Source organism: Lasiosphaeria miniovina (genome assembly GCF_030549165.1).
Source record: "Lasiosphaeria miniovina strain SMH2392-1A chromosome Unknown B0T26scaffold_9, whole genome shotgun sequence".
Taxonomy (NCBI): Eukaryota; Fungi; Ascomycota; class Sordariomycetes; order Sordariales; family Lasiosphaeriaceae; genus Lasiosphaeria; species Lasiosphaeria miniovina.
The window spans coordinates 434,915-455,844 of NW_026848228.1; the positions used below are offsets into that span (position 1 = coordinate 434,915).

General features: G+C 54.3%; 7 protein-coding genes across 7 annotated transcripts; 4 read left to right on the forward strand and 3 right to left on the reverse strand.

The window, feature by feature from the left end:
* Positions 1-357: 357 nt before the first annotated feature.
* Positions 358-3,577, forward strand: B0T26DRAFT_659744 (uncharacterized protein; the record flags this gene model as incomplete). Its single annotated transcript, XM_060438975.1, has 2 exons — positions 358-2,960; positions 3,037-3,577. The coding sequence occupies 2 exons, from the start codon at positions 358-360 to the stop codon at positions 3,575-3,577; spliced, it is 3,144 nt and encodes a 1,047-aa protein (XP_060289369.1).
* A 726-nt stretch (positions 3,578-4,303) lies between these two features.
* B0T26DRAFT_734335 (uncharacterized protein) lies at positions 4,304-5,167 on the forward strand. The gene has a single exon (XM_060443188.1). The coding sequence runs from the start codon at positions 4,459-4,461 to the stop codon at positions 4,741-4,743; it is 285 nt and encodes a 94-aa protein (XP_060289370.1). The 5' UTR covers positions 4,304-4,458; the 3' UTR covers positions 4,744-5,167.
* A 2,822-nt stretch (positions 5,168-7,989) lies between these two features.
* B0T26DRAFT_528008 (uncharacterized protein) lies at positions 7,990-8,961 on the forward strand. The gene is made up of 2 exons (XM_060435513.1): positions 7,990-8,330; positions 8,486-8,961. The coding sequence occupies exons 1-2, from the start codon at positions 8,139-8,141 to the stop codon at positions 8,738-8,740; spliced, it is 447 nt and encodes a 148-aa protein (XP_060289371.1). The 5' UTR covers positions 7,990-8,138; the 3' UTR covers positions 8,741-8,961.
* A 992-nt stretch (positions 8,962-9,953) lies between these two features.
* B0T26DRAFT_757700 (uncharacterized protein) lies at positions 9,954-11,390 on the reverse strand (the record flags this gene model as incomplete). Its single annotated transcript, XM_060446288.1, has 4 exons — positions 9,954-10,451; positions 10,515-10,856; positions 10,909-11,065; positions 11,146-11,390. 4 exons carry the CDS (start codon positions 11,388-11,390, stop codon positions 9,954-9,956), a joined length of 1,242 nt encoding a protein of 413 aa, XP_060289372.1.
* Positions 11,391-12,314: 924 nt separating this feature from the next.
* On the forward strand, positions 12,315-13,144 carry B0T26DRAFT_681828 (uncharacterized protein; the record flags this gene model as incomplete). The annotated part of the gene is made up of 3 exons (XM_060440687.1): positions 12,315-12,652; positions 12,870-12,996; positions 13,043-13,144. The coding sequence occupies 3 exons, from the start codon at positions 12,315-12,317 to the stop codon at positions 13,142-13,144; spliced, it is 567 nt and encodes a 188-aa protein (XP_060289373.1).
* Positions 13,145-16,564: 3,420 nt separating this feature from the next.
* On the reverse strand, positions 16,565-17,335 carry B0T26DRAFT_528101 (DnaJ domain-containing protein). The gene has a single exon (XM_060435514.1). The coding sequence runs from the start codon at positions 17,247-17,249 to the stop codon at positions 16,758-16,760; it is 492 nt and encodes a 163-aa protein (XP_060289374.1). The 5' UTR covers positions 17,250-17,335; the 3' UTR covers positions 16,565-16,757.
* A 1,129-nt stretch (positions 17,336-18,464) lies between these two features.
* On the reverse strand, positions 18,465-20,229 carry B0T26DRAFT_877020 (uncharacterized protein; the record flags this gene model as incomplete). Its single annotated transcript, XM_060448122.1, has 3 exons — positions 18,465-19,035; positions 19,105-19,782; positions 19,824-20,229. 3 exons carry the CDS (start codon positions 20,227-20,229, stop codon positions 18,575-18,577), a joined length of 1,545 nt encoding a protein of 514 aa, XP_060289375.1. The 3' UTR covers positions 18,465-18,574.
* Between the last annotated feature and the right edge of the window lie 701 nt (positions 20,230-20,930).

Consider the following 20,930-nt stretch of genomic DNA (forward strand, 5'->3'; position numbering starts at 1 on the left):
AAAGTTTAGAGATTCAATAAATGATCAAAAAGAGAAAGAACCACGCGGCGTTCAAAGTCAAGTACAAGTAAGTCAACAGATGGACAGTTGAAATCAGCAACCCTAACCCGTGAATGGCGGGGCAGTTCTGCCCCCACAACAAATGGGTAGTGCACGGGCTAGAACGCCTGTGGTGTTAATTGAGACGCGCTTCATAAGCAACCCACTCTGGAAAACGCGTCTCGACTCCCATGTAGCCGCCAGACTTGGAGTCTAAACCTCAGCATCCACCCTTCAAACCGCCAACTCGCATCCCTTTCTTGCGCCATGCACCCGTACTAACTAAACACACACCGAAGACGCCCAATTTACGTCGAAATGCTGGCACCGTCGTCCCCTGCCGCCTTCCCGTCGAGCTCGCCGCCAGCCCAAATCAAGCGTCCGAGGCCCGCCGATTCCCTCAAAGCCCCCAAACCACGAAAGTTACGTGTCTTTGGCGGCTTCGTGGACGACGACGACGACGACGACGACGATGATGATGATGATGATGACGGGAATGACGCTATTAGGCTACCATCTCCGAAGAGGAGGATGTTGGACTACAACACATGCGAATCTCGGGCTCAAACTGTCGAAACAACAGACACCCAGAAAGACCCCCAGGAGGATCCCGCCGACACTCTCCCGGCTGCACAAGAAGTGATCTCAACACCCCCAGATAGCCAGTTGGACGAGGACCTAGACGAAGAAACCGAGCGCTATGAGCGGCTATTCAACTCCCAAGCCGCACCCTCCCTGGCCCTACGGCTAGACGACGGCCACACTGATACCACTACATGCTGGCTCTCCTTGTGCTCGGGTAAATCGATTCCAATCCGGGAGCGAAAGGCCGCCCCTGTCGAGTCGTACGTGTCCATGGTGGCGGCAAGATCTAGGACCAAGGAGGGACGCGCAAAAAAGAGCTATTTTGGTATCGACATCCACGAATTGATGGACACGGCGAATAAGCAGATTGCCGACGCGCGCAAGGAGACAGCTACCACACCCGTCACACTACCAGCCAACCCCGACAAGCCCATCCGATCCGTCGAAGAGCGCCCTACAAATGGCAAAAAGTCCAAGCGGTCCATGATGTGGACCGAGAAATACCGAGCACGAACGTTTATGGACCTTGTCGGAGACGACCTGACCAACCGCCAAGTTCTCCGCTGGCTGAAGCGCTGGGACCCCATCGTGTTCCCCCACGCCACCAAGAACAGGTCGGCAGCTGCGCGCCGGAATGCCCAGCAGCAGCAGCAGCCCGAGGAGGAGAAGCCGCACCGGAAGATCCTCATGCTCACCGGCCCACCAGGCCTGGGCAAGACGACGCTCGCCCACGTCTGTGCGAAACAGGCCGGCTACGAAGTCATGGAGATCAATGCAAGCGACGACCGTAGCAAGGACGTCGTTAAAGGGCGCATCAGGACAAGTCTCGGGACTGAGACGGTGAAGACGGTCGAGAACAGGAAAGTGGAGCCCGGGAAGCAAGCAAAGGTCGCCCGTCCTGTCTGTGTCGTTGTCGACGAAGTCGACGGTGCTGTTGCCGGCTCTGGAGCGGTAGGAGAAGGCGGGTTTGTTAAGGCGCTGATCGATCTTGTTTTGCTCGACCAAAAGAACAACTCGGGTGCTGCCGGGCCTGCAGGCATGGGACGGAAGAAGAAGAAAGGCGACGACTTCAGACAGATGAGGCCTCTGATCCTTATCTGCAACGACGTTTACCACCCGTCGCTGCGTCCACTGCGACAGTCTGGCCACGCAGAAATCATCCATGTCGGGAAGCCGTCAGTCGAGGCAGTCGTCACCCGACTCAAGGCCGTCTTCGAGAAGGAGGGCATTCCCTGCGAGAAAGATGCCGCGCGCAAGCTGTGCGAGGCTACTTGGGGAATGTCCAGCGGGATCGACGCCAAGCGGGGCGCCGAGGGCAACGCCGAAGGAGATCTCCGAGGCGTCATGGTCGTCGGAGAATGGGTGGCCGGGCGACTGAAGGCCGCGTCCAAGGATGTTACCCCACACCTCACTCGCCTCTGGGTCGACAAGAACGTCATACAGGATCTCGCTCAAGGTGGTGGCGGCGCCAGGGGTCTCGGCCGCGGTAACGTCAAGGATATTGTCAGTCGCGTCTTTCTAGAAGGCGCTGGCTTCCCCAAACAGGCAGCGCCGGCCGTGGTGCAGCCCAAGAACACCCGTCACGAGCAGCCGCAAGCCCAGCTCGGCTTCTCGGAGCATCAGAAGAAATACGCCATGGGCCGCCTGACCGAGATGATTGATACGAGTGGCGATGTCGACCGCATCATGACTGACATTTTCTCCGAGTACCCCAATCGCGAGTTCTACGATGACTCCTTTCTCTCCAAACCCGACGCGGCCTACGAGTGGATGTACTTTCACGACAGCTGCGCATCTCGCATATTTTCCAGCCAAGAGTGGGAGCTTGCTCCTTACGTCAGCCAGCCCATCCTCGCTTGCCACCATCTCTTCGCCTCCTCGCGCCGACATCAGCCCCAGTCGGGCTACGAAAAGAAGTGGGGAGACACTGCCGACGACGACGGCGGCGCCGCTCGCCCTCTACCCTTTTCGGGCCCTCGCGCGTCGTTTGCAGTCTACGAGGCAGAGAAGTCCAACCGCGCGGCGCTCCAGGGGATTTTGGCGCAGCTCCCGCCGACCCTGTCGCGGAATTTCCGCAGCCCCGAGGACCTTGCGACCGACTTTTTGCCGTATCTTGTGCGTCTCATCTCGCCCGATGTCAAGCCAGTCGTTGTGGGCGGCAGCGACAAGTTCAGCTCCATCGCCAGTGTCCGGCGGGAGAGCGAGAAGGCCATGGTCCGGCGCGCCGCCCAGACCCTCGCCGAAATCGGCATCACGCTTCAGAAGGGCAAGATCGAGGTGGACATGGCCACAGCCGGCCCAATAAACCATACGCAGTGGGTGTATCGGATGGAACCGTAAGTAGCGGGCCCTCTACCAGGATAGACATAGTCAGCTGCCCCATATCCTTTTGATGCTGACTTTCACCCACAGAGATCTTGACACCCTGGCCATCTTCGAGACGGCTGGAGCCTACGTGCTCGGCTCGCAGGCGCCCACCCGCTACGCCGTGCGCCAGGTGCTCGACCAGGAGCTACACAAGACGCTCGTGCTGCGCGAAAACGCCTCGCGCCAGGCGCGGTTCCAGTCGGGCGCCGCGGCCGGCGGTGCCCACGAGGAATACGTGTTCAACGACAAGGAGGACGGCAAGGGGCCGAGGACGGGCACTCTGAAGCAGCTGCAGAAGGACGCCGCCGCCGCCGCAGCGGCTGCCGGCTCCGCCGCCACCGGGCCGTTGTCGAACATCAAGAGGGATTTCTTCGGCCGCGTCATCGCCCAGAAAGAGCAGATCCCCGCGCATCTGCGCCCCGGGCCCCTCGGCGAGACCGACGCCAATGCCAGGGCCCGCAGGGAGCAGACGGCCGCCGACGGCGGCGCCGGAGGCGGCAGCAAGGTCTGGGTCACGTACCACGAGGGTCTGAACAACGCAGTCAGGAAACCGATCTCGTTGGCCGAGTTTCTGCGCGGGTTTTGAAGCGGCGATTCTTTTGGCGGGCTGTGTTTCTAAATAGGCAAGATGGGTAATTACATATATAGCTAGCATTTGCGTTTTATTATATTTTTCACTTTCCTTGGTGGTGGGAGTTTGTGAGCACATTGTGAATAGAGTCAGTCAGTTGCTGCGCAGGATACTTTTTTGGGGTGACGAGAGCGAGTGTAATTGAGATAGTCTGTAGACAGTGAATGGATGAATGAATTGATCTTGGCATGTTGCCTTCGTGACAAGCCTGTTGGTAGTTGACGCTCCTTTCCTTTTTATTTCGATTTATTTCGGGTTGTTTTGTCTTGTATTGTTCCGTTCTTGTCTTGGGGTTGCATCGCGCAACCCATTTTTGAGAGCCCCGTGTTTGGCGTGGTGATGCAAGTAGTGGACAGTACAAAATAATTGCCCAGTAAATTAACCGAGCCTTTGTAAATAATTACCCAAGCGTATCATAATTCTGGAATGCAAAGTATTTGTGCTGCTTGCGCTGGCGATTGCATGGATTGCAGTGGTGTTGTATTGAGGACGAAGTGCCAAATCCTGATGAGAAAGCCAGGGTGTGTTCAAGACTAAGTTTGCGGACCAGAGGCTCCAAAAACAAGACACTCAAGCGGTCGCGTGGCGTAATGTCAGTATTCTCCAGCTGTTTCGGCGAGATATCTCCACAAACTCAAAATCGTAAGTTTGCTAACAAACCCTCACCCAACAGGGTAGCGTGTGGTCCTCCTAAAAAAGGGTCCAGACTGAGGTTGTGGGTTCGAGTCCCATCGCGATCGAATTTTTTTATTTTTATTTTTGCCCTGGGGGCCTTGATTTCTTGTTGCTGCTTGTCTGGCTTTATTATTTTGTGGAAAAGAACTTGAACCTCTGCCATGCGCCGCTGGTTTCCATTTCTGGGACATGTGCTGGCATTTAATTCGACGACCATCAGTACGCGGACGGCACTTGACCTCCGGCTGCCGGGTCCTATTCCCGGCCTTTGGCGATCGGCAGACCGTGGCGGCGCGCTACGACATGGCGGCTTCGCTTCGCCGCCGAAACCGGTAGAGTTGTTGCAGTGCAGCCAAGGCGACCGATCTCCATGCAGCTCGCGATCCGTCTCACAGACAGACAGACGATGGGATGGATTTAGGAGTGAATGCCTGCGGATGAAATAGCCCAGGGTCAGACTTTGGCCAATGCCCCGTCAGCATCTTAGGCGACTGGAAGCGGCGCAAGAAGGTGGCCGCATCTGCACCGGCCTAAGACGGTGGTCAGGAGGAGGCCCGGGACGGTGGGTGGATGGCTCTTTGCGACTTGTCCTAATTAGGGGGCCACAACGTGCACATGTACGGATCAAGCAGGCAAACCGTTGATCCCAAAAGGGCATTTTCACCTTCTAGATAGGTTGTCGTGCGAACCTTTGAACCCCGCCATGGCATTGTGAACCAGGCCATCTGAAGGTCTCGACCAAAGTGTGTGCCATAACAGATGGCAGAGGCTGGTTGGTTAAGAACCAGCGAACGGGGCATGCAGGAGAAAACATCTGGTGCGCTTTATGTGCCCTGGGCGAAAACTTTGATCTTGCATGGCGGTGGTAAGGCTCGTGAGCCGGCCGATATGACTCTGCCGGTGCCGTTCAATTGTTTTGACTTTTTGCTGTACCGAGGCAAATGCTCGTGTCAAACCTTAATGTGTGCGTGGTGATGGGTATGAGCCATTTCACTTTTGTGATAAATCTAACTGTCGAAATAATACGCAATCTACAAGAGTCACACCAACGAACTCTCTCGACACATCTGAATCTCCATGTATACAGTAGTTATGAACCGAACGGATGGCGTGGAACTAGCCACGTCTGGCTGGGTAGTGGATATCGATTGGTGTTGCGTGCTACTGAATAATTACAACGCCGGAGGAAACCGCGACGGCATAACCGAACGACACTCTCATCTCGCCTCTCTTTTCACCGAATACAAATTAACCCCCTCCGTGCTACCTCCATACCGTCCTTAATATTATTTACGAGTCGCTGCTGTGCGATGTTAGATGCAGCATGTCTTGAGGCATGTCATATCGCCGCCGAGGCAGGAATGGAATGTATGGACAGGCGCCGAGCAGCGATGGAGTCAATCCCTCTCCCTCCCGCTCAGTAGCTGCGGGGCACAAGCCCACCAGTGGGCATCGAGTTGTCGCTGCCGCCGCGGCGCTGTACTGCTGCTGCTTGGCACCTTCGATCCTCCGCCCATCCAATTTCCACCCCGAGGATGGAACAATTGCGGTGAAGGACCCGACGGAATAACCTTAATACAGATGCGACGCTCATCAGTGGAGATGTGACCGCGGCACTCGCTGGCATATAACCATCGTTGCTCTTTGCTAATTATAAACGTGCTGCGCTGTCGATAATGATAGTACAGACGATATCCCGTGCTATAACCTCGGCAGAACAAACAAAGGGCGCAAAAAAAGAATAGCTCCAGCCATGCTATTATACCTAGTCGATGGCAGTGAAGCAAATGTGGCTAGCATCGGTTAAGCAATTTGACTTAACGGCCAGCTAGCTTAGCTTCAAGTTGCGGCCGGAGCAGTCTAAGCCACCTCCACTGTGCTGGATTGAACTGCGGGGAGCCTGCTCTTCCGGCCTCAAGTGACGGGACGGGTGTCTCTCGGCTCGAGAGTCTCGAGTCTCGACGGAAGACGGAAGATGCCGTTTTGCTCAATTAAACGCGACGCTCCAGGGATTCCTTTTGTTCTTGCACCTGATTTCACGCGACTTGTCCCAGGACCGCGCCGTCGTCGGCATTCCGTAGAGCTTAGCTGAAATTCTTTTTTTAATATTGCCCCTCGCGCCGGATGCCCACCCCCTTTTCCGTTGGCTTGAGGGCGGCTGCTTCCGTGCTTTCGCACATTTGAGCAATTGGTTCTCGGCCGCGGGCGGATCTGGGTGGGCGTTCGTGGCGCTCAGTAATCTTGATAAGAAAGCTGCTCCGATATCTTGCTTCGCCAGAGTTGTTTCGAGATCGCACGCCACTTGCTTCAACAGACTCAATGCGGACTGATAGGGCTCAATCATCTTGCACGTTGGGGCAGTGAACGATGAAATGCGCGGCTGTCAATGTCTTGGGGCCTCGAGAGAGCCTTGGCTGGACCGAAAGACGTGCATATCGTCGCATGGGATTGGGGGGAAGACAGGCTCGACGCGGGCGCAGGAGGGTGGGGCCAGATCGAACGAGGCCCGACAAGCAAGCTTCCAGCCGCATGGTGGCGCGGGGCTGCGCTTGTTCGAGACCCTTTTTCTTTGGATGTAGTCTCCTATTTTCAATGCCGAGCACGAAGGTCGAGACCTCGATCGGTTTCAGTGCAATCCCACACTAGAGCCCAGGGCGGTTACAGGCTCCGTTACTACGTAGTAAGTATATTCTCTACGATGGTCTCCATGTTGGAGCTCAGTTGTTAGTGTACACGAGTGTGCGGGCTCACCGCTGAGCTGCTCGCGAGAGCGTCGTACTGGCAAATCTCGAAAAATGCGGACGGGCCAGAGACTCGCAAAGAAAACCTGAATGCAGTGGCGTCGTATCCACCAGAGCCTCATCTAAGGCGCTTTGCTGATGCGTCATCTGCCAAAACTGAAGCGAAGGGAGATACGCACCTTTGCACTACTGCGCCCAAGATAACGACTGCACTAGCTGGGGAAGAAGCGTTTGACGAAACTCGCCCGTTCTAACGGAGAAAATCACCTAAATCCTCCCGCGCTCCTTGTGCAAGTCCCGCGATACGGATGCTCCGTGAAGACCCAAGGCTGCTCCGTTTTTGCCGTGTTTCTGATGTGTGTGAGCCAAAAAGCCACAGCAGTGACCACCAAATTAATATCATGATATAAGTCGCGTCAGAGAGAAATCGAGCACAAACGGAGAGCTTCGCCAAGCATGCCCCAAGTCGCTTCCCGTTAGCTTGTCTGCCGACTGTCATGCAGCTAGGGTCGTGGCTTAGACGGGCTGGCCAATAAGGGCGGGGTTTGACTGTCTGATCCAGGCAGTGCCTGCCAGCGGAAGCGGGGCGCTTTGAATTTATCGATTCCCGCACTGGTGACATGTTTTCAGCCCTCGGGGGCAAGGGGGCATGTGGTGTTCTTGGCCCTCTCAGCTTTGGCAGAGGTTGCGGGGCCCGGCCACGCGCAAGGGTTGGACACCCCCGGGGCCCGGCGAATGGCAGCTTTCCAATAGTTGGGCGCCCAGACCGCAAGCGCTGTTTCTCGCAGGGAGAAGCGGCATGCGAAAATGGTAAACGGAGGGAGAGGAAAAGGCCAAGCCTTGTGGTGAGGCTCTGAGCAATCAGGAGTCGTGGGCGCGCAGATCGGGCGTCGACGGTGAAATGAGGAGAAAGAGACGAATACTAAAAGGACGAGCGCCTCTGCCCACCCCCCATCGTTTTGAAGCCCTTACCTGCTCTTGTCATTGTGTCTTCGTCTATACCTTTTTTTCTTCTTCGTCTTTTGTTGTCACCAGCAAGCTGTCCCGCCCTCGTCAACGCACACAACTACGACGACAATATTGCATAGCAGATTTCCAGAATGGGTATCCACGGATTAGTCTCGGTCGGTGTGCCGGCCGGCCAGCCCGTCTGGCTCCTCTACATCAAGGGCGCCATCCTCGTCCTCTCGGTCGTCATCCTCGGCCTGGCAGCTTGGTCAATCTCTATTTTCGGAGGCTATAACGGCGTTCTTGTCTATGGCACCGGCGCTGGCGGTCTCGTCATCTTTGTGGTATGTTGTCGATCTTGACCCCCTAGATTCACTTCGTTTTCCTCGCGTGGCCGGCCCCACGGATGAGTGTGTGTGTGGGCCCGTGTGGGAGGGCGAGGCTCGAGCTGCCAATCGTCTCGTTTGTACTGTTTAACTGATCCCAATCTGGCTCGCAGGTTATCAAGACTTGGATCGTCTACGGTGGCGCGCTCGCTCTCGAGATCTGGGCGCCCCAATACTTCTATCGCATTGCCGCTTTCGTCCTCTACATCCTCTCCATCATCTTTTGGCTCTCGGCCTGGGCCTGGTCCGCCAGCCTTGCAGGCCTCTGGCTCGGTTACAACACTCTCGGCGGCGTTCTCCCCAAGGAGTACAAGGACGAGGGCTCCGCCCTTGGAGCGTGCGCTGGCCTCGGCGCCCTAGTTTGGTAAGCTCTGCGAAGATCATTTCTGGGCGGGGGTGCATTGGAACCAAAGGAACCGCAGTCCAAGGCTTGGTCCGCCCAATGAGCGCGGCCGGGAACTCGCGTCCTGAAACCCCGCACTCTCTGCACCCCAATTATAGCTGAGACGTGGGAGGGTGTGGAGATCACCTGAACAACTTGTCCATCCATGGGGAGCACGTTAAAATGAAGGCCAATTAGCTAACCCCACCGTCGCGTTCAGGGTCCTCGTTATTGTCCACTTCGTCTTCTTCACCCTCGCCGCCATCCGCGACGACAACCACGTTGCTGCTGTAGCTGGCCCTGGCCAGGCTGAGCTCGGTGCCGTCAAGGCCGAGGGCTACCAGCAGCCCCCGTACCAGCAGCAGCCTGCCGCCTATGCTGCCCCCCAGCAGCAGCCCTACGGAGCTCCTCAGCAGCAGCCGTATCCTTCGCAATAAGCGACGGCATGAAATGTGACAGTCGACGCAGCGGCAGGCAACTTGATTGACGATTCATTTTGCTCGCTCTGCTCTCCCCCGACCCCTTCTTGAAATGGTTCCATTTTCTGGATATACATAATAATTTTGGTGCGCCTTGTTTTTTTTTGGAAAGGTTTGCTTGGTGTTTCTGGTGGTTTTGGGTTATTAATGTGGCCCGTCATGAGGATTCTTTCTCGGTTCTGCTGTCCCATCGTGCGAGACCTCGTCACATGTTCAATACCCACAAAAGATGTTCTTTAATTGCAAATAAATCCGATATTCCCGACAAAGTCTTCTCACATGATCTCACGACAGTGCCGGTCGCATTTACATATCGCGTCCGTGTTTATCTCAGCCACCGACTTCCATTTCACATTAGTTTTGTCCTCGCATTGGCCTCTCGCGACCTTGGTCATGGATGTATCTCGCATACATGTCCCAGCCTTTTGCAGTCACATTTACCCTTCATGTTGACAACGGCGAGGCTCCAACATTCGCTGTCTCAAGAACATTCGCTGTCTCAAGACAGTCTTTTGCACAATACACGTACAATTCGCACAATTCACATTCACAAGTCCGACTTGCAGCCTCGCCCCTCCACGTCTAACCTGGGGTAAATTCACCTCGCACACTCGAACATACTCAACAAGCCAAGTCGAAATGGTGAAATTTTTAGAACGCACACCACGGCAGCCAACTGGTAATTATATTGAGGGGAAATGTCAACTTGAAAATATCACTTTAACACTCACTCAGTGCTTCCGTCCGAGCCCAGTTTTCATCTTTCAGTGCCTCCAGATAAATCTTGATCCTCACCTTCTCCCCGTTAAAAATGCCAAAATCGTTGAGCTTGGACAGTTCCGCTTCATACAGCTGGGCGTCCGACAGGCTCTCAATAGCCTCGCCTCGCTTCCTCAGCGCGTACTGGGCGCTGCTAAGGAAGAAGCGGGCACGAATGAGACTGTAGAAGCGCTGCCACTCGTCGTTCTGCACGGCATCGGCCCGGTCCACAAACGCCCTCGCCTCGGTCTCGGCCTCGCCCAGACGCCCTCTGAGAATCAAGATCTCGACACGGAGACTGGCGACATCTAGCATCCGCCGGTCCCACGGCCCGAAGAGCGCGTCTATGCGGGACAGGCCGCGAAGAATAGACGGCCTCGACGAGTTGGTCTTGGTTGGCGCTGCGAACGTCCTGCAGCACTCGGCGATGTGGGTTTTGAGCCGCGCAGCCACGCCGCCCTAGCCCTCGTTGTTCAGGTCGTCGATTCTCTGCACGAAGTTCGGTATGACGTCGTTCTCGACCTGTATGAACGCCGCCTTGCAGTAGTTGAACGCCACGCCAAAGTCGCTGCGCCGCGCCGCGTCGCTGCCGTTGTTGAGGTTGGCGCGGAACTGCTCCAGCGTTATCGACTCGGACGTCTGCGACCACGAGCTACGGATCAACAGGTCGTGTCCGTTTGGACGCCACGACTTAGCCTCAAACATGCCCCTGATCAGGGTGTCGACGTCGACAAGAATCTTCTCCGGGACTCGCCACTGCTGGATCACGGGGAGAGATCCAGGAAGCGACGGCGGCAGCGTGATACACACGACATCTCTTGTGGCAACCAAGGCCCGGGACTCATCTGGGAGAGCTGTCTGCTGCTGGTGGGGGTGTAACAGGCCTGCCCGTTTCGCGTTTCGCGTGTCGCGCGACCTTGTCTAGGTCGACAGCCCGTCCGCGCAGCACGACGGCCGACTGTTTGCCTTGGGCTTCGCGGCGGGCCTTGGTCTGAATGATCTGCAGCGCGTCGCCTCTTTTCAAATCCTTACTATATCCCCACTTGCCAAGCTTCGTCTTCAGGGGCTTCGGTCTTTTGGTTTGATTGCATGCCACCTTCGGTCAGACAACGATGCTTTGATTTTAATGCGTGCTTTGCCAAGCAAAACTCACTTCACGTCGAGATCGAAATCTCGCTTCAGAGTCTCTCTGACTTCAGCTAAGGTTTTATTCTCAGAGATATAGAGGCGATATATCTCGTTATGACAGGTGTCGAGTGTGGCGGGCCTGGGTCCGAGCAAAGGGTCTGTGGCAGTGGGCTGTCTGGTGAAGGCGGAAGGCTCAAGAGGTGACGGTTCGGCCACGGGATTTTCTGGAGAGTCGGTATCGACTGCATCTTCGAGCTGGTGCGAATCCATGGTGTTCCAAGAGCGCTATTATTCTGCCGTGACGTGGGCCACAGTGGAACTAGACGAATATCTCAAGAGTCAACGTGACCTTCCACTGGTATCGGCACCAGTCCAGCTGCTAAGCAAAGTGAAGAGGGCGGGTGGGCTAAATACATATCACCGCGAGGTCAGTAGCGCGCTTCTCAGCCTGCTGGGTGCCTGGCGCCAAAGACCACCGCGGCGTTTACCGGCTCGCAGCGATGTAGGCGCCGGGCGTAGGCCTGATCTAAGCCACACTGGCATGCGTAAGGCTTCGGCTGACAACGCTGCGACTGGCTAACGACAAAAGTCCCTTGGTACGTACCACGACTAGCCAATCACAAGAGTTCGGGGTGTATCTCATTGTCAACCCGATATATTAATCATCGCAGCAGTGTCGTTGGAAGTGAGTCGACACGAGAAACTGTAATTAGACGGCTCCAGCCAGAGCACTATAAACGGGTGTTTACTGTGTCGCGTGATTGATCATCTGTAATTCAGTTGCCGCAGCCGTTGAGTGTGGCCGTGGGCATCTTGTCCAGAGACGTGGAGGGTCTTGAGAGGTTTGCAACTTCAGTTCATGCTTTCTGCATAAAGTCGGCCCATCTCCTCACCTCCATGTTCATTTCCTGGCCTTCTCTTTTCTTCTTTTCTTTCTTCAACAAAGGCAAGCTTTGGGCAAGTCACTCAGGCCCCCGACTAACCTGTTCTCTATTCCCTCAACATCCCCAGCAACCCCCGGTATCCTCGGCATACCGCCCAGCACCCAACACCCAGGTCTTGATTCTCTCATTGCACCAACTCACCACACAACCCCTCCTTGACACACACTAAAGTACCCCGAGACTTTGCTTGACTCACCAAGTGCCCATCCTTCTCAGTGAAAAATCTTACTAACCTGTTATTCAAGCCAAGATGGTGCGCCACGGCGGCGCCATCTTCGGGGCCGAGACCGGCGCCGTGGGCGCGGCCAAGGTGCTGCATGCCCCGCTGGGGCTCGAGAAGCTTAAGACGGCCGGCGAGTCCTCCGTCAAGGGCGCGCGCCAGGCCGTCCGCAGCGAGATCTACAAGCAGGAGCTCGTCGACCGTGGCTACCCCGCGGCTCTGGGACTGCCCGCCCCGCCGAGCGACGTCGAGCAGCTCAAGCGCGTCCTCAAGTCGTATGGTGGCTCGGGCGCCCGCGGGCTCGGCAAAGGGCTCTTTGATCGGGTCTCGGAAGAGGTTCGAGACCCGGGCGTGCCGCGGGACCCCGTGTGAGCCTGCCCATGAACAAGCGTAAGCATGATTGGGATTTGGCTGCTTCCACCTCTTACCATTTGGGAATACCTTCATCCGCAGTCTATTGACCGACTGAATCAATGGCTGGTAGTACGATGTGAAATTCTCCCCGCGATCTTGAGAAAGATACTCTCATCGCCTATCGCACCAACTTTGGATCGAACTAGCTTATTATCACTCTCGTAATTCTAGCTGGGTAACCGCGGGCAGCGTGAACCTCGCGCCCCTTCTTGCTGTGAGGATCACCCAGGGCGGCTTGAACTGCGCGCCCCTTCTTGAGGTTTGGGTATCCCGCGGCAGCTTGGGCCGCTTGATATGGGTCAGTCCCAGCTTGCCCACCGAAAGCCCTCCGCCACGTGAACCAGGACGCATTCTGGATGTCGAGGCCCGAGAGGGTGCAAACGCTGTTCCACACCACATCTGCAGCGATGGAAGAGGATATAGATGAGCTGCTGAAAAGGGCGTGAGATCCGTGAAATGAAAAGAAAACTAAATTTTTGATGTGATGAGTTGCCAAGTCGCGTAAAATAAGAAATTCATGTCGCAATTTTTTCGAAGTGAGACCCCTGCGGCTGACTATTTCGACAATATATAATGAGTCCTTGGTAAATAGTTCGGAGAAAACTTCGCCGGTGTGTTTGCTAATAATAAGAGAAACTGGAGCTTGGAGTAAAAGACGGTAGTTGAAGTCTAGAAATAGCTGGCGGATTTTCGGCCGATACTGCCCAAACGTGTCCTCTTAGGCCACACTTTTCTTGGAGTGGACTATCTCATGCCGCATAGGGATAAAATCAGTGGTCCTCACTGCCTACGGGGCGCTAATTTTGGTCAGTTGTACTATAAGAGATGGGTTTGACTGGTCCATGACGTGCCCGTAATCTTTATCGGTGCAGAAAGTAGGATAATGCCACAGGATATGGCAAATGGCCTTCATCGGTCCCGACGGCTTGACGATGTGTTTGATGGGAAATGACTGGCCTATGATGTCTTGTACCTGCGCGACAAGCTGGTTCTAAAGTATATCAATCGCCGGGTCGTGGGTATCCCACGTATCGTCCGTAAGTGTTTTGAAACGACTGATATCGACAAGGGCATCGTCGTATGCTCGGTCCTCAACTGCCGCTTCAGTTGAAGGTGAAAGTCGTGGATTTCCCTTGCTAAGTGTCCCGGGGTCGAAAACATCGACAGAAGGCTATCAACCCAGTGGATGTCGCTGTGGTTGTCCATGAAGGATGAATCAAACCCCATTTTCGCGAGACTGTCATTCAGCTCGGCTTCGTTCATAGCCGGTGTCCGGAGCGTCTTCGTAGGCCTGGGAAGATTGGCTGGTTCCGATTCTGAATCTAGCCCGTCACCTAGTGCGAACTCAAAGTCGGAGGGATCGCCTTCCAGCTTGGGGTCGGACTGTGGATTGGAGCCGGCAGCCTCTGCCGCATTGCCATCTAGATCTTATATCAGTATACCCTGTACTAGTAACTAAATATTACCAGAGGGAGGAAGTGGAATAGAACACAGGGGCTGGTTGCTCCATGTGGACCAACTCGGTCAGGTAGTGAGGAGCTAGCTACTTCGTCCAAGTTGACCAATTCTCTAACTACGGCTGCTAATTGCCTCGGGTGGATCGCTAGCAAAGCCTGGAGACTATTTACAGTCCTGTCCTCGTCCTCCTGTCCTCGCTATCTATTTATGCCCCTTGAAGTTTGCCAACGAAGCAGCCTTGCGTAAGCTCCGTCCCATAGCCCTCTAAGTCGAAGTCCGGTGCTTTTTGGCCTTGGTATCCTTGCCGGTCGGTGGCGCTTCTGGTCTCGTCTGTGTAAACGAGATCGAGTATGTCGCTTAGTCTGAGGCTCGTAATGTCGTGATCCCGGTGCCAAACCAAACCGTTCTCCAGAATTGTTTGATATATGGTAATAGCATTGACATCTGTGGACCATACTCCCAATAATGAATTGTTTCGGGCCAGGTTGGTTGAACGTTGCGATGGATCGGCGTAAACTGCCTCCACTAAGACTCTGGACTTCCGCCTCCAGTTTGAGCCCGAGCTATATCTGTCCATTCCTGCTCTCGTCCCCGGGGTATGATGTAGCTTGCCTCGCCTGGTGCTGATGGTAATGCTGGTTGGAATTTGAATAGCAATACCCCAACATGCTCGTGGTCGCCGCACTTCCATGGTTTCTTGAGCTTGCTTTGCACTGTTGGACCCGGAACCGGCTGCAAAACATCACTCTTGAACACAGCCCAGAGGAAGCATCGTAGAGGGCTAAACCCCGTCCAAAGGATTGGGAGGGATATATGACGCGGGGCGACTTGGTTTGCCGCAACGGATCCGTAGAGCATCCCGTGTCTGATCTCGTCAGTTCCCTGAAAAGCAAACCCAACAGATGCATCCGTGCCGTGGTAGACGGGAAGGGCTCGGGACGAAAAGTGTGTCGGATCGGCGTTTCTTTCGTACATGTTGGCAAGCTGTTCTATTGCCCTGGTTGTTGGGTTCCTATTCCAAGCTTCGAGAATTGTCGACCCCTCAAGTTGTACTTGGGTAATCGGGCATGGCTCGGTATTGGCGGATGGCTGTCATGTGGTGGATCCGAGCACTATTGTTGATGATCCTTCAGCAGAAGGATGTCTCTCTTCATTCCTAGGTTGGTCAGCGTGTTGCTGCTCGCTGGCTCGGGTATTTGGGTCTGTTTGCTCTGGGTGGAATGGGACTACCTGGGCAGCGGCCTCTTCATCCCAATAGGCAATGCCATCAATGACGTCGAGCATTGCCTCCCTTGCTGGGCGCAACCCAATAAACTTGTCGGCCAAACCGTGGATGCCGACCGACTTATCAAAGGCCTGAGCTTGGGAGCGAATGAGCTCAGACGCGTCGCTTGAAAGAATTTGCTGCATTGAGAAAAGGAAATCATCAATGCATCTCGGCGGCAAGCTCAGGTTCGGGTTTGCTGAAACATCCATCGGAATATTCCACTTGATGACGTCCGCGATCGCGAAGCCGCTGCCCCGGTCGACCTTGTACTGGATATGGTCTGCAATGGACTGGGTCAAAAACGGTGCTGTATAGGAAGCAGCGACCGTATGTCTTCTAGAGAAAAAGGTTTCGTCCATTGTCCAGCAGATGCGACTGCGCGCTGGCGGGGTGGGTAGGTTTGCAATAAAGTTGAAGAAAATATTGAGCCGGGCATGTGCTGGAAGAGAAAGGAGAGAGCTGAGGGGTGGGCCTTGAAATCACGTGCCTGAGCATGTGACCTAATCGGCCGTAATTTTGGACCACTGAGCCTCTTGGTCCATATGGAGCAAAGCCTGGTGGTGGAGAGAACTAGACAAGTGGAAATTGGTAGTCGAGGATAGGAAGTTGGAACAGAAGAAAGAGGATTAATGGATGCAGGATGTTATTTTTATGATACCAGACCGTTCGGCAAAAATATTATCCGGTTCAGGTAGGTAGCTAACTGCATCGGTTCCTGCTGTCTCGGGAAATGTTCAAAACCAACGCAAAGTTTCAAGACCGGTCAATTGCCCTCTCTGGTGGAGCGACGCCACCACTCAACGATTACCCACCCCTCAAACCCCTACCACCCCTCGAACCCCTACCGCCCCTACCTCCTCAGGTTTGACGTCTCTTCGGGCTTGGCGAGTCATCGTCATCGCCACTGTCACCACCTGTCATAGGGTCCTCTTCAGACTCCTGTCCTGACTCCGCGGTCTCTTGGCGCTTCCGCTTGCCCGTGGAGGCTTCTTCTCCTGCGCTCGCCGCAGGACGTCCGTTCTGCGCATCCGCCTGGCCATGGGTTTGCTGCTGATTGTTCTCTGACGTACTGGGTTGTGTTCTTTCTGACGATGGAGGACTGTAGCTTTTAGGAGTATAACTTATGTCTGGCCCGTGATCAAATTTGACAGGGGGTTGAAGGGTCTTGAATTGTCTGTCTAAAAAAGGTCTCGAGATACAAGAAAAGAAAGCCCCTGTTTATACTCAAAAAATAAACAAAGGAAATCTCGTGATGCTAGGAAGTGAGCGTCATAGAGGGCCTTTTAAGGTTTAACTTGGTTATGGCTTGGATGTGGCTCAGGCTCGGATGTGGCTCAAATCTTAGGTGACACCATGTTATACAGAGCCCGTAGGTCATTATCAATCAGAACGCTATAAGCTTGCCCCAATTGCTGAAAGGCCTTAGTGGACCCGATGGGCTTGTCCGGGTGGCAGATCAATGAGAGTCTCTTGTATGCTTTGGCGATATCAGCAAAGCTAGCCGTCGGTAGCACTTCGAGTAACTTGTAGAAGGGTAGGTGATCGGAGTCCGGGGCGGCGCGCTCTGGCACCCTTGTCTTCTGCTTTTTCTTGCGCTTGTTCTTATCCTGTCGTGGCTCCTGCTGTGGCTCTTCTGTACTACGCGTTAATAACGATAATAAAACGGCCCCGGGGACGGGCTCCTTGGTCCATGTGGACCAAGGAGGGCACCATGAGGACGCAATACAATCCTTCCTGCGTACCCGATCCGTGCGTACCATGATTTTCGTCCCCGCTAGACCGAGCGCCAGATTCATCATGCTTCTTCTCATCTTCGTCTCCCTCATCAGGTTGGTAGGGGGTCTCGAAGCTCACGGCCATTTTCCAGGCCTGAGGCATCGCCGTCGGGTGGTTTTCAGACAGCGTTTTCTGGAACACGAGGTCGCAAATCTGGTGTAGGTCCACGCACTCAGCCATGGCCATTTCCTCCAGGCGTTGAATATCCTCCCAGACACGGGCCTAAGTAATATTGGAAGGGTTGATTACCTTGTTGACCTCTGCATATGTTGTCGCCGAAGACTCCCAAAGCATAACCAGAGGCCGGAAGGCAGTGGAAAGCGCGTGGAGAGAAAGGTCCAAGTTATCGTAACCTTCGTCCTTCATCCCTTCACGCATCACCTGGAACACGAGAGACGCGACCATGGAGTATGCCTTGGTATATCGTGGAACCCAGGCGGCCCTAAAGTCCATTATCGTCGTGAGTTCCCCTGCGTGTTTGACACAGGTGTATTTCGAGTCGAGCGTTCCCTAAATCTCTTGAGCAAGCTCAAAACACACAATGTCGCGCGCTTCCCCCCGTAACTTGAGAGATAATTGGCTTTGTGCATTGAATTGAGCCTGCTTCAGGTGAAAGTTCCTCTCTTGCAACTCGTGATAAGAGCCAGACAACTTCAAAATTGTTCAGTCTACCGGCTGCTTAGTCCCCACGCGATGGATACGCTTCATAGCCTGCAGTAGCAATGAGAGAGTGAATGTGAACATCATAGCGACGCCGGTCTTGCAACACTTCTGTAGGTTCATGCCCGTGATGTTGTTGGAAAGTCCCAAGAACATGGCATGAATGACCAACTCGTCGTTTGTAAAGTCGGCCACCATACTTGCCCGCTGGTCATCCGAGAGTTCGGATGTAAACGGGAGCACATTCAGACCCAGAAATCGCAGAAGACCAACTGCCATTCTGGAGAAACACAAGTTAGCACAATGTCATAGTAATCATGGGGCGGCTTGCTCCACGTGGACCAAACAACTTGTTCTATATGGGCCAAGCGGTTAGCGAGGGGAAAGATAGACTTACGACTGCGCAAAGGGAGAGTCAATTAGCACCAGGACGCGGCCGTTGCCATTGGTGTTGTTCTTGACGATGCGGTGAATGCCCTCCAATAGGATTGGTGATAAAATGCACGCTTGCGAAACCCATGTGGACGGGGTCGTCAACCGGGGTGTACCCCGGAGGAGCGCATAAAACATATTGCCAGAAAACACCTCCGAATTTGTCGAGGCGGGCTAGCTTTCTAATGTCCTCGGAGCCAAGACGAGTCTTGGCCACGGGGGCGGTTTTCGCACTCCCAAGGGTTTCTGGTGACGCAGGGCGAGGCTGGTTCGTCCCAGGAATTCAGTGCAGCTTTTTGACCTCGTCGTCGGATAACTTTACCAGAGGATCACAGTCAAAGACGGTTTTGTCAAATAGTAGGCGATAATTCCGCATGTCGAAGGAGATCAAGGTTAGGATCCGATGCAAAGCCATTGCAATAGAGCCCTCTCTCCCTTCCCGGAGGTTCAACGCCTCTTTGATATCCCGTAGTAGCTTGCGCCGGCTGGTTCGCTGCTCTTTGGTCTGCGCTGACTTGGATTTGTCGTTCTGGTCTGTAGAGTCCAGTATTGTGTACATGAACTTTACAGCAGCGCTGGCGAGATGTTGCATGGTCCGAAGGTTTTCGTTTTTGGGCTGAAACGAGAATTTGACAGTCCGGACACGGAATTCAGGGAGCGAAGCACGGGGGTAGATGTCCCGGTCGCCGGCGCGTAGTCGTGTCTTCATTCGCCGTAGTGAAATGAAAGACGAGAGGAAAGTGGCTGCCGTGGTCGTCTTCTTTTTCCAACGGATTGTCGCGCGGTAACCGCGCAGCAGACACTACCACTGACGGCGCGCAAGATTCTTATTGGCCCACTGGTGTAGCTGGTCGATAAACGATGTATCTTCCATCTGCTGCAGAGTAACGTAGGCTTTTCCAACGACCTCTTCCGATGACTTCACACCCTTTATCACTGCAGAACACTCAACCCCTGGGGCGGCGTCGAAGTATCGGTCCAAACCGGACCGGGCAGCAAAGAGGCTGGCGTAAGCAAGGATATCGTGGGTACCGTTGAACTGGGGGTTAACTGTGGCTAGAAGCATTTCGTGGGCCGGTACGAGGCGTGCCCCGATGTAAAAGATCGAGTCGAGGTTTCGGATCGTATGGGCCTCGTCAAAGGTGACACGGCCCATCTCAGGCCACTTGCCCGCCTTCAGGAGATCGACTGGAAACCACCCTGAGCCGACACTGTACACACGGTAGCACTTCCTTGGTATCTGGTCTCGGTTCTGGGCGTACCACTGCAGGATTTCGCCGCCAGTGCGGAGTTCCAAGCTTTCGAAGTAGAGGCGTAGCATTTGCCTGCCCTTCTTCTCGAATGAGAGCACATGGCGTCGGTCCTGGTCTGACCCACTACCGGTTTCAACATCATCAGCATCCGCGCTGGCCGGGTCGAAAACACCTTCGTGGGTGTTGATTCCGCGGTGCATATCTCCCATGATAGCGGTAATAGCCTTATTGACCGAGACTTCGGGACTTTTGGCGAGTTCTTTTGAGGGGTCGACGGACCGGCGGTGGCCGAGTCTGCGCCAGCGGTACCGGTACTCCGGCCATATGCCTTCAGGAAGGCCTCAACCTCATCCAGTGATCGACTGAGCTCAGGTACGTCTTTGTCGGAGGTGCTCTTGTCCTTATCCACAACATGAAGCTCCTCAGAATCGCTCATCTGATCTTCTTCGAGTTCGCCTCTAGAGCTGCCCTCTTCGGCTCCAAAATATCCCTGCTTTGGAGGAGTGAACCCGTGGGCCTGTCCGTAACTGTGCATCAAGACTTTGCGGGTATGATGCCAGTCGATTGTGGACCTCTGGGCCTTGGCACGCTTAGCAAGACCTGCATCCGTTCTGACCTTGCTATCTCCCAACTTAAACACAACTTTAGACTCTAGAAGGCGTTTGGCAAAGAGCTCGTAGCCCATGACTATCGTATACCCCTAAACCAACCTGCCAATGGCACCTGGGCGCCTCTTTTCTCTCCTACCCTTGTTGGTAAACAAGAACCGGGCGAGCCGAAAGACCGCATAATGAACATTGCAGTCATGGACAAATATAAATCTTGGTCGACAGGGGAACTGAGGCTGGTAGATTATACTATTGGGCGTAGAGTCCCCGCCTCTTAGGGTTGTGTATGGGTCATTGTCACGACAATAGGGATTAGTGAGCGAAAGAAGGACCTAGAAGCTGCCACTTGATTCTTCGCCACCAGATTTTGCCACTATTCATAACTATAAAAGAGAGACTTTTGGCCCTCCCAAAGGAAACAAAAAGTCAGACCTTTTCAGACAATTCAAGCCTTACCTTCCTGCATCAAATGCCCTATTTTCCACTGCCCTGAATGCGCGTGACAGTCATATTATCGAGACCGCCACTTAATGTTTATATGTTTGTTTTTCTATTGACGGAATAGTTCTAGCTGAACGAAATTGAGTGCACAGGTGGTGTTTGAGTATATGGAAAAATAAGTTTGTCTCTATGAAAAGACGGAGACTACGTAGCATATGGTGGAACTTGGGGTTCAATTAAGTCTCAGTTAATTATCAGAGGATGTGTTTGGACCTTCGAGGGGCAAATCTCAGAGATTTCGGCTCATATTGTCACATATGTCACATTGGTGGGCGGA

What these genes read in the sequence shown, in the direction of transcription:
- B0T26DRAFT_734335 (XM_060443188.1), top strand. Translation starts at nt 4,459, where the DNA reads ATGCGCCGCTGGTTTCCATTTCTGGGACATGTGCTGGCATTTAATTCG.
- B0T26DRAFT_528008 (XM_060435513.1), top strand. Translation starts at nt 8,139, where the DNA reads ATGGGTATCCACGGATTAGTCTCGGTCGGTGTGCCGGCCGGCCAGCCC. An exon ending in GCGGTCTCGTCATCTTTGTG is followed by an intron (nt 8,331 to 8,485) that starts GTATGTTGTCGA and finishes TCTGGCTCGCAG; the next exon opens with GTTATCAAGACTTGGATCGT.
- B0T26DRAFT_528101 (XM_060435514.1), bottom strand. Translation starts at nt 17,249, where the DNA reads ATGAGGGAGACGAAGATGAGAAGAAGCATGATGAATCTGGCGCTCGGT.